This window comes from Aquarana catesbeiana, linkage group LG04 (genome assembly GCF_042186555.1).
Source record: "Aquarana catesbeiana isolate 2022-GZ linkage group LG04, ASM4218655v1, whole genome shotgun sequence".
Lineage (NCBI taxonomy): Eukaryota > Metazoa > Chordata > Amphibia > Anura > Ranidae > Aquarana > Aquarana catesbeiana.
The window spans coordinates 57,140,783-57,155,384 of record NC_133327.1 but is presented as its reverse complement, the minus strand read 5'-3'; the positions used below and the strand labels follow the sequence as shown (position 1 = coordinate 57,155,384).

The 14,602-nt window shown below is 43.6% G+C and overlaps 1 protein-coding gene across 1 annotated transcript in view; it reads right to left on the bottom strand.

Moving 5' to 3' along the window:
* MMUT (methylmalonyl-CoA mutase) overlaps positions 1 to 14,602 on the bottom strand; it is a 184,920-nt gene that overhangs the window by 106,367 nt on the left and 63,951 nt on the right. The window contains exon 9 of the mRNA XM_073625234.1: positions 13,616 to 13,731. Within this exon, the coding sequence (XP_073481335.1) occupies positions 13,616 to 13,731 (116 nt within the window). The remainder of the gene's footprint in view (positions 1 to 13,615; positions 13,732 to 14,602) is intronic.

The window sequence follows — 14,602 nt, the reverse complement described above, 5'->3', positions numbered from 1 at the left end:
GGACAACTCAATATTGAACCCTACGGACTAAGACTGGGATACCATTAAAGTTTATGTTAAAGCAGGCGTCCCAATACTTTTGGGAATATGGTGTATGTGTTTTATGTCGGTGGGAAGGGGTTAAAGATAGGAATATCAAAAAGGGAAGCTTTAGGCTGCTTTCACATGTGAACAGAGTGATTTTCAGGTGTTTTATTTGCATGTTTTCAAGCTTTAGGTTTTTGTTTTGTTCAATGGAAAGCACTAGGGGATGGAGACCAGTCCAGTTGTTACAGGCTTGGAAATGCTTTGAGCGTTTTTGGGCTTTTTTTGTTTGCCAGTGTACAATTATGCTGTAGGCAGCAACACAATCCGATTGCCTAAGAACTTCTTCTGACCCTGTGTTGCTTATAGTGGTCACAGGGTTTTTTTTCAGGGGGAACTTGGTGGAACTCAGTTCCACCACCTCTGGCTCAGACCCTTTAGTGCCTGCTCACCACAATCACTTGTAAACACAGAAGTCTGGTTTCTGTGTTTACAAGTGACAGCTTTGCACTCTGTGTGTAACCCCCATGAACTCTGCACTCTGTATGTAATGCAATCCTGATATTTAATGCCCCTTTAAGACCCTTCTACTGTTTGTGAAATATGACCACACCCTCTATTTGATGTGATTTGGAGGGTGTGTGGGGGGGAGAGGTTTTGGGGGGTCGTGGTTGAGTTCCAGCACCTATTGTTTAAGAGAAAAAGCCCTGAGTGGTTATAAACCTCAGACATGAAATATGAACAAAGCATATCCCCCTATATTATTATTATTATACACAATTTATATAGCGCCAACAGTTTATGCAGTGCTTTACAATGTAGAGGGGGGACAGCACAATACAGAAGGGACAGGGGGGCCCTGCTCGCAGAGCTTACATTCTAAAGGGAGGGGGTGGTGGTACAAAAGGTAATAGATGCGGGGAATGATTTGATGGGGTGGCTCGGGGACAGTTGTTAGGTGGGTGTGGGATTGGCTTCCCTGAATAAGTGAGTTTTTAGAGATCTCCTAAAGGTGGACAGGGTAGGGGCTGATCGGATATACGGGGGCAGGGAGTTCCAGAGGATGGGAGAGGCTCTGGAAAAGTCCTCAAGCCGAGCATGAGAGGAGGTAACAAGGAAGCTAGAGAGCAGGAGGTCCTGGGAGGAGCGGAGGGGGCGATTTGGGTGATATCTACAGATGAGGTTGGTGATGTAGCTGTGGGGCGATGTTGTGAATGGCCTTGTATGTTGTGGTTAGCATTTTGAATTTTACATGGTGGGGTAAAGGAAGCCAGTGAAGAGATTGGCAGAGAGGGGCGGCACTCACAGATCGATTAGTGAGGTGTATAAGTCTAGCAGCAGCCGTCATAATAGGCTGAAGGGGGGACAGCCTGCTTAAGGGTAGGCAATTAAGGAGAAATAATCAAGGAGTGAATAAGTTGCTTTGTGGTGTAATTAGTCAGGAAGGGTCAAATTCTGGAGATGTTGTGAATATAGTGTGTACTTGCCTCAATCCAGAGCACCAAGTGTTATTTCTGTCTACCATTTCATCCCTCTGCTATCAGCATGAATCACTTCTGACAAGTTTTCCTGACACCAAGAGAAAAAATGTGACAGGGAGGGATCTCCAGCATTAAGCATGTGATTGACAGCCTCAGCTCTGTTCCCGTGTGCTGTGTGAAGAGGGGTGTCCCTTTCCTCCCATCAGCTTTCCCCACGGAGCTCTGCAGAGTGTAATTTCGGCTCTCTGCCCCCTTTTTTCTAACAGCTCAGACAAGCTATATAAATTCAGGACTTTAAATGGATGTAGAGGAGACCAAACTGCAGATAAACTGGTACAACTTGAATGGTTTTAGCTCTGTGTATCACCTGAGGCCAGTCATTTCACTGGGTATATTAAATGCAAGGGTTTACAACTACTTTAATGAACGATAAAGAAAAGAAGTACAGTATGTAAATACTTACCTTTCCCACTTCCCAACTGCTCCACTGAAGAGGAATGGTCCATGGGAAACCAATATTTCTGAGAGTATTGATCTCCTGTGTCCCCCCGCAGCTCTCACTGCTTCCACTTAGAGACCTCCATATCACTAAAGGACAATAGTAATGGACAGAGTTCAGCACAAGGAACCAGCGAGAACTGCGGGGACACAGGAGATCGACACTCCAGGAAGTGCGAGTTTCCAGCAGATTTCAGGGGACCATTCCTCTTAAACCGATCTGTGCTGAGAAATGTATTTATAGTCTTCATTTGCATGGCATTTGTTTTGTCATATTTGGTATTCATGACAGGGTTGCTTTAAAGTGGTATTGAAGGTTCGGCTTTAAAAAAGCAAACAAACAAAAAAATAAAAACGTCATACTTACCTGCTCTGTGTAATGGTTTTGCACAGAGCAGCCCCAATCTGCCTCTTCTCGTGTCCTCCACTGGTAGTCCTCCTCCCATAGCTTGCTATGGGGTCACTGGTGCATGATTGCTCCCGAGCCATAAGACACATAGACCCGCCCCAGCTCTCTCCTCATTGGCTCACTGGCTGTGATTGTGGCTGTGGCTCCCACTGCTGTCAGAGGAGAGGGAGTTCCGGGACAGCTGAGGCTCTCATACACATTGCTGGATCGAGAGAGGGCTTAGGTAAGTATCAGGGGTGGCTGTGGAGGGAGCAGAACGCAGAAGGTTTTTTTACCTTCATGCATAGAATGCAAAACCTTCAGTCTTTACAACCACTTTAACTGCTTCAGATCCGAGCTACAGCCGAATGACAGCTACAGCGCGGACTTACTTTGCCGGGGGGACGTCTATTGACGTCCTCCCATGCCCGAGCGGCCTGCGCGCCCCCGGCGCGCTCTATGATCAGCGAGTCTATGAGACTCAGCTGATCACAGATCTGAGTATCCCGACACCTTACCACGTGATCAGCTGTCAGCCAATGACAGCTGATCATGCGATGTAAACAGAGCCAGTAATCGGCTATTCTTTCTCCTCGCGATGATAGTGTGATCACTGGCGGCTCTCAGAGGGACATCAGTCCCGATCAAGGGGAGCTCCCGCCAGTTCATCAGTGGCCACCTGCCAGTGCCACCTACCAGTGCACAACAGTGCCACCTACCAGTGCCCACAGTTCCACCAATCAGTGCCTCAAACAGTGCTGCCCATCAGTAGCCATCAGCGCCACCTACCAGTGCCCATCAGTACCACCCATCAGGGCCCATCAATACCATTTTATCAGTGCTGCCTTATCTGTGCCCATCAGTACTGCCTTATCTGTGCCCATCAGTACTGCCTTATCTGTGCCCATCAGTGCCGCCTCATCAGCGCATATCAATGAAGGTGAAAAATTTGCAAAATTTTACAACAAACTATGAAACGTGATTTTTTTTTTTTTGTTTAGCAAAAAATAAAAACCCCAGCTGTGATTAAATACCACCAAAAGAAAGCTCTATTTGTGTGAAAAAAATGATAAAAAAGTCTTTTGAGTACAGTGTTGTATGACCGCGCAATTGTCAAAGTGCGTCAGCGCTAAAAGCTGAAAATTGGTCTGGGCAGGAGGGGAGTTTAAGTGTCCAGTAAACAAGTGGTTAAGAATGGCCAGGTGGATAGGTGTGTCTGGGCTAAGGCAGGATATAGGGGGCCCTGTATACAGCTTCTTGGGTGCAGTAGAATCTGCTGAGCTGCACAGCTAATATGTGCCATAAAAAAAGAGGTGTCATTGCAAACAACTTAAAAACGAAAACGACCTTTCCATTTCAATAAGCAGTCTCTAAGATCTGCAAATCCTAAAATTTCTTGCTACCATGACAACAGTACTTAGTTAAGACATGGGATTTACCTTAATTCTCATCCTTTTGTTCTGGCACTTCTTAAAAATCTGCACAGCACGGTGCCAAATCTAAAGAACCCACAGCTATGCTCTGCACTAGCAGAGTCCTCCTTAAGAGATGTACTAATAATAGTAATATATATTTAAAGGCACGATACTGGAAAGGATTGATCGTGTGATCTCAGTAGAGGCAAAGCCATCACTAACTCTAAAAACCACTTAAGGACTGAGCCTATTTTTCACACTTTTTTGCAAGTTAAATTTTTTTTTTTGCTAGAAAATTACTTAGAACCCCCACACATTATATGTGGGAGAAACCACTCAAAAGGTGTAAGATAGAATTGCTAGACATAAGTACTCCATCAGGCATAAATTAGATAAATTACCCTTAGCCCGACATTTCACTGAGAAAGGACACTATGGGGTTGATTTACTAAAACAGGAGAGTGCAAAATCTGGTGCAGCTCTGCACGGTAGCCAATCAGCTTCTAACTTCAGCTTGTTCAATTAAGCTTTGACAATAAAACCTGGAAGCTGACCTGGTTTCTATGCAGAGCTACACCAGATTTTGCACTCTTCAGTATTCGTAAATCAACCCCACTGTTTCCTAATTAAGATTCATGGTTATAGATGGTATACCCAAGAATAGACGTGGAGGAAACAGGGAATTAACCCTTAGAAAGCGGGACGTTCAATGGATTCACCATTTAAATTCACTATGGCACAATGGATTGAATTCTGATTTTGATTTATACTTATTTCTTAGATTTTTTCATGTTTATTTTTAGTAATGTTTCTTTCACATATTTTATTATTTAAAAAAATATATAATTATACATACATTTTGTTTTTAGCTGGCTATGTACATGTATTATATCAACATTAATCTTTAAGTGATACGCCAAAACAACACCCCACCTTCAATATTAATAGTTTCAAATCCAATAATAAATAATATAAAATAATGAAATAAATATCCAGTGTTTCTGCTGGATTAAATGTCCCAGCTGTTTGTTACTAGTGAATAAAGAAATATAAAGTCCCAGTGTAACTCTCCAGTGTGGGTAAACTACTTCCGTGTGCTTCTATCCCCATCCAAGGTTCCGTGCAGCTAAATCCACCAATATTGTGACAGCACCAGCACCATATGGATTGGCCACTCACCAGATAAAGGGGTCAACACACCTTTGGTTCATTAATGGGATAACCACTCCACTCGGGGTCTTTGCCTATGCTTTTCCCAGTAGTATCGGTACAAGGTATCGTTTCGCAAGTAAGATTGCATCATCAGGAAGCTGCCTGCTTCCTGATGACGCAATCTTACTTGCGAAACGCGTAGAGGCTGCTGGCAAAAATACTACGTCACTTCCTGCCGGGCGAAAGAGAGGCTTGAGACACGCACCTGCATAGGAAACATACGGCGATACTTTCAACCTTTTGAAACCGCTGGATAGGTTTGGTGCCGGCTTACTGCCACAGGCAAATGTGAGTTTTATAGTCTTTTATAACCTTTAAATAAACAGTGCAAACATACTGTGCAATGATTATGGTTTATTTTCTATGAGGATGAACATCCCTTGTGCCGATACTACTGGGAAAAGCATAGGCAAAGACCCTGAGTGGAGTGGTTATCCCATTAATGAACCAAAGGTGTGTTGACCCCTTTATCTGGTGAGTGGCCAATCCATATGATAGTGGTGTCACAATATTGGTGGATTTAGCTGCACGGAACCATGGATGGGGATAGAAGCACAGAAGTAGTTTACCCACACTGGAGAGTTACACTGGGACTTCATATTTCTTTATTCACTAGTAACAAACAGCTGAGACATTTAATCCAGCAAAAACACTGGATATTTATTTCATTATTTTATATTATTTATTATTAGATTTAAAACTGGTAATATTGAAGGTGGGGTGTTGTTTTGATGTATCACTTAAAGATTAATGTTGATATATTTTGATGTGACACAGGCATTGGTTATATAGTGTGTAGTGGTTTATTTTGTGCAATATATATATATATATATATATATATATATATATTTTTTAGGGTTTCATTACCCCACATATATATATTCACTGTCACAAATAAGAGTGGTGTGATTTAACTCATACAACGTAGGGGTTAGCGCAGTCAATACTTTTCTGTTTTTGTTTGTTTTTTCCCTCCACATAAGTGGAATGCATTTTTTGACTGCAGCAAACAATTAATTAGGTTACACATATATTTTTTGCGCCGGTGGTTCACATATTTCAATGTACATGTATTCACTATATGTGTTTTGTTCTTTCTTAGCGCATATCGAACGTAATAGGAAAAATGATAGCGACCGATGACCCATGATATTATACATGCCTACATGTTTTTCTTATTTGTTAATTATCTTGATTGGTATTCAAGGATTGATTGATTGATCCTATATGAGACAGAAGTGTTTAAATACACTTGTAAAGATCATTATTATTGTCTAGGTCTTGCTCTGAAGAAGGGCGTTATCTGTATAGCCTGAAACCGTTATGCATTTGACATTGAATGGAATTTGAAATTTCAGAACAAATTTTTAATTGCAGCAATCCCATCTGATTTATATATATGAATTGGCTATTTTGACAGAACACCAGGTTTCCCATACCCAAAATGGCCGCCGTGTCATTTCCACCGCGCCGGCACCGCCACATCACTTCTGCGCGAGGCCGGAAATGATGCGGTCCGGCGTTTCCCGACTCCATCGAGAGCCTCTATGTTGTCAGCACCAGAGAACATGGCCTGGGGACAAAAAAAATATGCTGCTCAGGAATTGCAAAAACCTCTGCACCCCTCTGGGGACCAGGTAAGCCTCCACCGTGGCTCCTCCAAATGGACACAAGTTAATAGGGAGAAGGGTTCCCCCCCCCCCATACCAGAGGTATGGGGGGGGGGGGGTCACAAATTGCCCAGCTAACCCTCCCCAGGGACATTGCCCCAGTTAAGGAGAGACCGGGTTCAGGAGGCTCCTACCACCTAGCACAGAGGCCCGACAGCACAAGGCTTCTTAGCGTTCGTCAAGTTAATCTTGTCTGGCCAAGGAAACAAAATACTGAGGGACTCTATCGCTTACCTAAATTTAAACTAATGTGGATTGTGTTTCCTGTGCTAGGTGGGAGCAGCCTCTCATTAAGCTGTCCTGGAAAATGACTGGGGAAAATCCGTTTGCTGTAACGGATTATAAAGTGTTAGCTGAAGTTTGGCATCAATTTGCTAGTGTATCTAAATCTGCTAGTACATTTAACACTCCCCTCCCCCCAGACTGCCAATGCTGCCGTCTGTTGTGCCTCCTGTGCTCATTCTTCCAGAGTGGTGTCTCACCAATACAGGAGGTGCATTACTAGCCAGATCACCAGGTGAAAACAGAGGAGAAAAAGCCAAAGAAAAGAAAACTGATGCAGCCACCAAATCTAATTATTGGCAAGTTGCAATATACAGCAAGGAAAATAATTATTTGATCCTCTGCAGATTTTGTGAGTTTGCCCACTTACAAAAAAAAGAAGGGTCTAGAATTGTTATCATAGGTGTATTTTAAATGATAGCGACAGAATATTAACCAAAAATCCAGAAAAAACATGATACAAATGTTCTAAACTGAGCTGCAGTTCAGTGAGTAAAAAAAAGTATTTGATCCTCTACCAACCAACAATAATTCTGGCTCCCACAGACTATAAAAAACACCTGTCCACAGAATCTTTCTTCCATTCAAACCTCAATATCAAGGGAATGACCAAAGAGCTGTCAAAAGGACATCAGGGACAAGATTGTAGTCCTGCACAAGGCTGGAATGGGCTACAAGACCCTCAGAAAGAAGCTTGGTGAGAAGGAGACAACTGTTGGAGTGATTATTCGCAAATGGAAGAAATACAAAATAACCATCAATAGCTCTTGTTCTGGAGCTCCATGCAAGATTTCACCTCATGGGGTAAGGATAATCATGAGAAAAATGAGGCAACAGCCCACAACTACACGGGAGGAGCTTGTGAATGATCTCAAGGCAGTTGGGACAACAGTCACCAAACAAACCATTGGTACAATGGTACACAATACGCTGCCATGGATTGAAATCCTGCAGTGCCCCCAAGGTCTCCCTCCACAAGAAGGCACATGTACAGGCCCGTCTGAAGTTTGCCAATGAACATCTAAAGGATTCAGAAGGATTGGGAGAAAGTGCTGTGGTCAGATGAGACCAAAATTGAGCTTTTTTTTGTTTTCCTCAAACAAAAAGTTTTTATTGAGCATAAGAAATAAAACATACATCCAAGGGCAAAATAAGTATTTAGAGCCTGCAGATATTAACGTACAAAGAATCAAAACATTGTACACCACATTACACGTATTGATGTGCCTCTTACCTATACCTTCAAATAATGCCTTATAAAACATAAGTACCTTGCACTTGTATAAGTATGCTGTATAACCGTGACTACAGGATCTCTACATAACTTTGTAGGTGGTCTGTCAATTGTTAAAATATACGGTCCAAAACAAGATCTACTGGGGCTAGGCCCGGTACATCTAACCAGGGGGACCATAATTTATCAAAATTTGCCCCATTTATCTCTGTGTTGATAAATAAGTTTCTATAAAAATTGAGCTCTTTGGCATTAACGCAACTCGCTGTGTTTGGAGGAAGAAAATGCTGACTATGAACCTAAGAACACCATCCTTACAGTCAAGCACATAGGTGGAAACAATATACTTTGGGGCTGTTTCTCTAAAAAAGGTACAAGCCGACTTTGCCACACTGAGGGGCCAATGGACGGGGCCCATGTATTGTAAAATCTTGGAGGAGAACCTTCTTTCCTCAGCCAGAACAGAACACTGAAGTTGGGTCATGGATGGGTCTGCCAGCATGACAATGACCCAAAACATACCGCCAAGACAACAAAGGAGTGGCTCAAGAAGAAGCACATTAAGGTCATGAAGTGGCCAGTTTCCAGACCTTAATCCAATAGAAAATTTATGGAGGGAGCTGAAACTTTGAGTTGCCAAGAGACAGCCAAGAAACCTTAAGCTCCGGTTCACACAGGGGCGACTTGTCGGGCGACTTAGCCACCTGACAAGTCGTGTCCCGTTCTGTACTACGGAACCATTCTAATAGGAGTGACTCAAGTCGCTACGACTTAGAAAAAGGTTCCTGTACTACTTTTGGGGCGACTTCAGGCGACTTGCATTGACTTCTATACAGAAGTCGTTTTGCAAGTCGCCGCTGAAGTCGTGTGCAGGTCGTGTTGCCCCCGTGTGAACCGGCAGTAAGGATTTAGAGAAGATCTGTAAAGAAGAGTGGACCAAAATCCCTCCTGAGATGTGTGCAAACCTGGTAACCACCTACAAGAAACGTCCCACCTCTGTACTTGCCAACAAATGTTTCTCCACAAACTACCAAGTCATGTTTTGCTTGGGAATCAAATACTTCTTTAACTCACTGAACTGCAACTCAATTTTTAACTTTTGTATCATGTGTTTTTTCTGGATTTTGGTTGATATTTTGTCTCTATCATGTAAAATTCACCTATGATAACAATTATAGACCCTCCATTTCTTTGTAAGTGGGCAAATGTACAAAATCTGCAGGGGATCAAATAATTATTTTCCCCAAAGTAGAGGACCACCCTAAAAAAAAAAATTGCATGAAAAATCCTAAAAAAAAAATAATAAAAAAAAAAATTTGAAACTTACCTAAACCCTTGTTGCTAAGCAGTCTTCCTAATCTGCCTCTTCCTATTCCGCAGCGTGTTCTGCTCCTCAGTGAGCGGCCCCGTTGTCTTCTGGGAACTGTGTGTGTTCCCAGAACACCACGGGGCCATTCACAGAGCGCCGCTCACGTGCAGTAGGAAACTGGCAGTGAAGCCGCAAGGCTGCACTGCCGGTTTCCCTTACCTAGGATGGCGGTGCCGGGACCCAAGAGCCGAGGGACGGGTCGGCCTCGGGCAGCCGACATTGCGGGCACCCAGGACAGGTAAGTACTTATTTAAAGTCAGCAGCTACAGTGTTTGTAGCTGCTGACTTTTAATTTTTTTTTTTTCAGGGATGGAATCCAGCTTTAAATACATTTTTGGTTTGGGTTTTAAAACTGCTTTAAGATCTTTGGAAGCTACAGATTTATACTTTGTACAGTATGTACTTTTTTGATAAATACATTATAATAAATTAGCGGTGCCTGCATTTACAGTGGCAGATGGGATCACGGCACACGTCTCTGCCAGTTTGTCATTGCTAGAACAGCTGTGGTTACATCACATACAGTTCACTCGAGTCACTCAGAAGAGTCAATAAAACCCATTCACTGTCATTCCAATTACTCTGTTATAACAGCGATGTCAAGGGTCACCAGACTGCAGCAGAGGAAATCGTTCCTACTTTGTTGTCTCTGCACTTCCCCAACACCATTCTGCATGAATACAAATGGAAGCAGCTGTGCGCAGCCAGAAGCTCAAGCACTGACCGGCATCCAAAATATCCTATAAATTATGCCAGGCTCTCCTCTACACTATTGGAATGCGTTCTCCTGTAGATCTGGAGAAACAACAAAAGCTACAGCTAGGGACAGCTTAAAGTGAGCCTGTGGCCAAGCAATGACATTCGAGTATTTACATATTCTTTACAAGCAGTAAACAGACAAGAAGCAAGCCTTCACAGACCTTTACAGCTGCAGGCGCTCTGGAACAATTCATCCTCGTACTTCACAGCAGAAGTACTAAAGTCACCCAAGTACTTCTCAGTAATGACTAAACAGCTCAGCTCACTCTACTGTCCCTTCCCAGACCTCCTCCTGCTCAGCCACAGGTTGGAGAGGGAGCAGGGTAAGCTGAAGAATCACTACTGACAGAGGGAACAGAGGAATCACTACTGATGGGGGGAGGGCAGGAGTAGATTCAGCTGAGGAGCCACTACTAGGAAGAGAAACCGAGTGAGCTGAGGAGTCACTACTGGGTGGGGGAGAAGAATGAGCTGAGGAGACACTACTGGGTGGGGGAGTAGAGTCAGCTGAGGAGACATTAATGGGAGGAAAAACAGAGGGACCTGAGGGGTCACTACTGGGAGGGAAAGTAGAGTCAGCAGAGGAGGCACTACTGAGAGGAGAAACAGAGGGAGCTGAGGAGACACTACTGGGAGGGAGAATAGAGTCAGCTGAGGAAACACTACTGGGAGGAGAAACAGAGGGAGCTGAGGGGTCACTACTGGGAGGGAGAGTAGAGTGAGCTGAGGAGACTACTGGGAGGGGAAACAGAGGGAGCACAACTGGGAAGAGGTAGAGTGAGCTGAGGAGACACTACTGGAAGGGGTAGAGGAGTAAACTGGAGAGACACCATTAGGAAGAGAAACAGAGGGAGCTGAGGAGTCACTACTGGGAGGAGAAACAGAGAGAGCTGAGAGGTCACTACTGGAAGGGGAGAAGAGTAAGCTGAGGAGTCACTACTGGAAGGGGGAGCAGGGTTGCCTGAGCCACTAAAAAGAAGAACATGACCGACTTCAGTAGTTTTGCTGTAAACTCTGGAGGACAAGACCTCAGAACAAGAACTTAAGCCGCGTACACACGAGCAGAATGTCCGACAGAAAAAGTCCGATGGAAGCTTTTCATCGTCTAGTCCGATCATGTGTAGGCCTCATTGGACTTTTTTTTTTGAAAATTCTGACGGACCCAGAAATGGAACATGTTCTAAATATTTCCGACGGAACCAATTCCTGTCGGGAAACCCGCTCGTCTGTATGCTGTTCCGACGGACCAAAAACGACACATGCTCAGAAGCAAGTACGAGACGGAAGCTATTGGCTACTGGCTATTGAACTTCTTTTTTCTAGTCCCGTCGTACGTGTTGTACGTCACCGTGTTCTGGACGGTCGGACTTTGGTGTGACCGTGTGTAGGCAAGATGGCTTGAGCGGAATTCCGTTGGAGTTCCGCCGGAGAAACCTTCGGAGTTTATTCCGACGGCAAAACCGGTCGTGTGTACAGGGCATTAGAATCAGATGCTCCTCAAATTTTGTATCATCAGTCCACCCAACGGCAGTGCTCTGTTCAGAAATCAAGCTCGGTACATGTGTATCACACATCTGCAGCATCCAGCCTACAGAAATGAATCGAACAAATACCTCCCTGGGCAGATGGTTCTTTAACTGAAGCCTAACTCCAGGAATACTAATCGCTTTAAATAGTTCCTTTGGATCAAGCTGCCCCAAATTAACCATTTCCTTTACTAATGGATTCAGCGGCTGTCAGTGCTGTATATACTATATCTAGCATCAGCTACATACAGTATAATGCGTTGTATTTCAGCAGTAGTACAGGGGCTTCCTGTCCTGTTCCTGGCTGGGTGCTACTCAGCCTTTCACGGGAAGCCTTGTAATTTTATGAATACAAGGCCTCCTTGGGTGGAGAAAGTGATGTCACCCGCCTGCCTATCTACATCAGCCAATCAGAAGAAGGCTTATGTTCATTGATAAAAATAGGCTACCTATGAATGGCTGGGCAGCACTTATTCCAACTCAATTTTGCCCTGGGAATGGGACAGGGAGTCTTCGCAGGGCTGAAAAAACACAGCCCTGCATACAGTCTATAAATTGCTGACAGCCCCTGTATTGATTAGCAAATGAAAATAGTTTGTTTGGGCCAGCTTGGCCAAATTATTTAAAGGCATATTATTCCTGGAGTTAGGCTTTAATTTTTATGAGCTGGCTGCTTTCCATTTACCCATTGTAAAAAACTAATAGATCGTGATAGCACGCCTGACCTACAACTGGATATCTAGAGCAGAATAAAAAAAAATATATAAAAAAAAAAAAAAAAAAGGTTTAGCTGAGAAAAAAGGTCTTTATTTAACCACTTTAGCCCCGGAAGGATATGCCCGATTAATGACCAGGCCATTTTTTGCGATACAGCACTGCGTCACTTTAACCAACAATTGCGCGATCGTGCGATGCTGTACCCAAACAAAATGTTTTACCCACAAATAGAGCTTTCTTTTGGTGGCATTTGATCACCTCTAAGGCTTTTATTTTTTGCGCTAAAAACAAAAAAAGATCGACAATTTTGAAAAAAAAAAAAATTTTTTTTACTTTCTGCTATAATACATATCCAAAAATAAATAAATAAATAAATAAAATGTAAAAAATAAATAAATAATTCGCAATAGGCGTATATTGATTGGTTTGTGCAAAAGTTATTGCGTCTACAAACTATGGGATAGATTTAGGGACTTTTATTTTTTTTTTTTACTGGTAATGTTGGCGATCTGCAATTTTTTAGCGGGACTGCGACATTGCGGCAGACAAACCTGACCCCAATTGACCAGTGACATTATTACATTGATCAGTGCTATAAAAATGCACTGATCAATGTATAAATGACACTGGCAGGAAAGGGGTTAACACTAGAGCGCGATCAAGGGGCTAAGTGTGTCCCCTGGGTGTGTTTTAACTGTAGGGGGGATGGGCTCACTGGGACATGACAGAGATCACTGTTCCTGATCACTGGGAACAGAAGATCTGACATGTCATTAGGCAGAACGGGGAATCGCCTTGTTTACATAGGCAGTTCCCCGTTATGCCTCTGTACACAACGGTCGCGGGTCGCCGGTGGACAACAAGTCTGCGGGACCTGCGGGGGTGGGCACGCACCACTATCCTTCTTGCACAGACCGACGTACAGGAGAGCCGACCTGCCACAGTAAATGTACATGAGCTGGTCGGCAAGTTGTTAAGCAAAAGTGCACTTCAATAGGAATAAACACAAACTGAGAAAGTATGCAGTAAGTGAACAATACCTTGCACGAGCCGCTTCAACTGCAAGCCCCAGAAGGTTGCCCTTTCCTGTAGCAGCACATTCTGTTATGGCGTTTAGACATCGCTCCGCAGCAGCACCGTCTCTGCTGGCTTTGACCTAAACAAGAGAGACAGGACAATCACAACAGGTAGTAAAAGCCGTCTCATGTATACTTAACCGCTTACACTACTTTAATAGAAAAGTACACACGACAGCTGGGGCTCCTAACCTTCTTCCAGTTACAGACCCCCCTCCAATGAATTGCCCAGAATGTCCTCATATTCCCTTCACCAGACAGCCAATCATCATCACCAGTCCTATCAAGTATCAGTATGACTTCAGAAGATATCAATGTCATAATTACTTTGCCCAGACAAGCTAAAAGATAATCATAAGGATTTTATCTTATTTATATAAAAATGTCATAACACAAAATGTGCAAGCAAGCTATATCTACACAGATTCTTGCAGGTTTTGTTTGATCAAGAAAAAAAATGGAGGTCGAGTTACTGACATTGTTACTTGCATGTCTGACACATCAAGTTGATTTCTCTACAGCAGTGGTCTCCAAACTGTAGCTCTGGGGCCGGATGTGGGCCGCCCTTTGCTTGCCTTGATCTGGCCCTTAGGGCACTTTTCCTCCCACTGACACAAACAGTGGGGCACGATTTCTCCCATTGATACCACCAATGGAGCACTACTACCCAAACTGAGACCAATGATGGAGCACTATTTCTCCCACTGACACCCACAATGGAGCACTATTCTTCCCCCCCAATACCAAAGATACATTGTTTACTTCCACTGATGCCAGGACAATTTCTACTCCCAATGGCAACAGTCCAACTCCCTAAAGTCTAAATGACAGTAACCTGGTCCTTTGTTTAGAAGGTTTGGATTCCCCTGCTCTACATGGTTTTTAGATTCAGTAATGCAGAGGATCCCGTTTCAGTTTATTATTTATTCAGGGATCCACCAGGGATTCAGG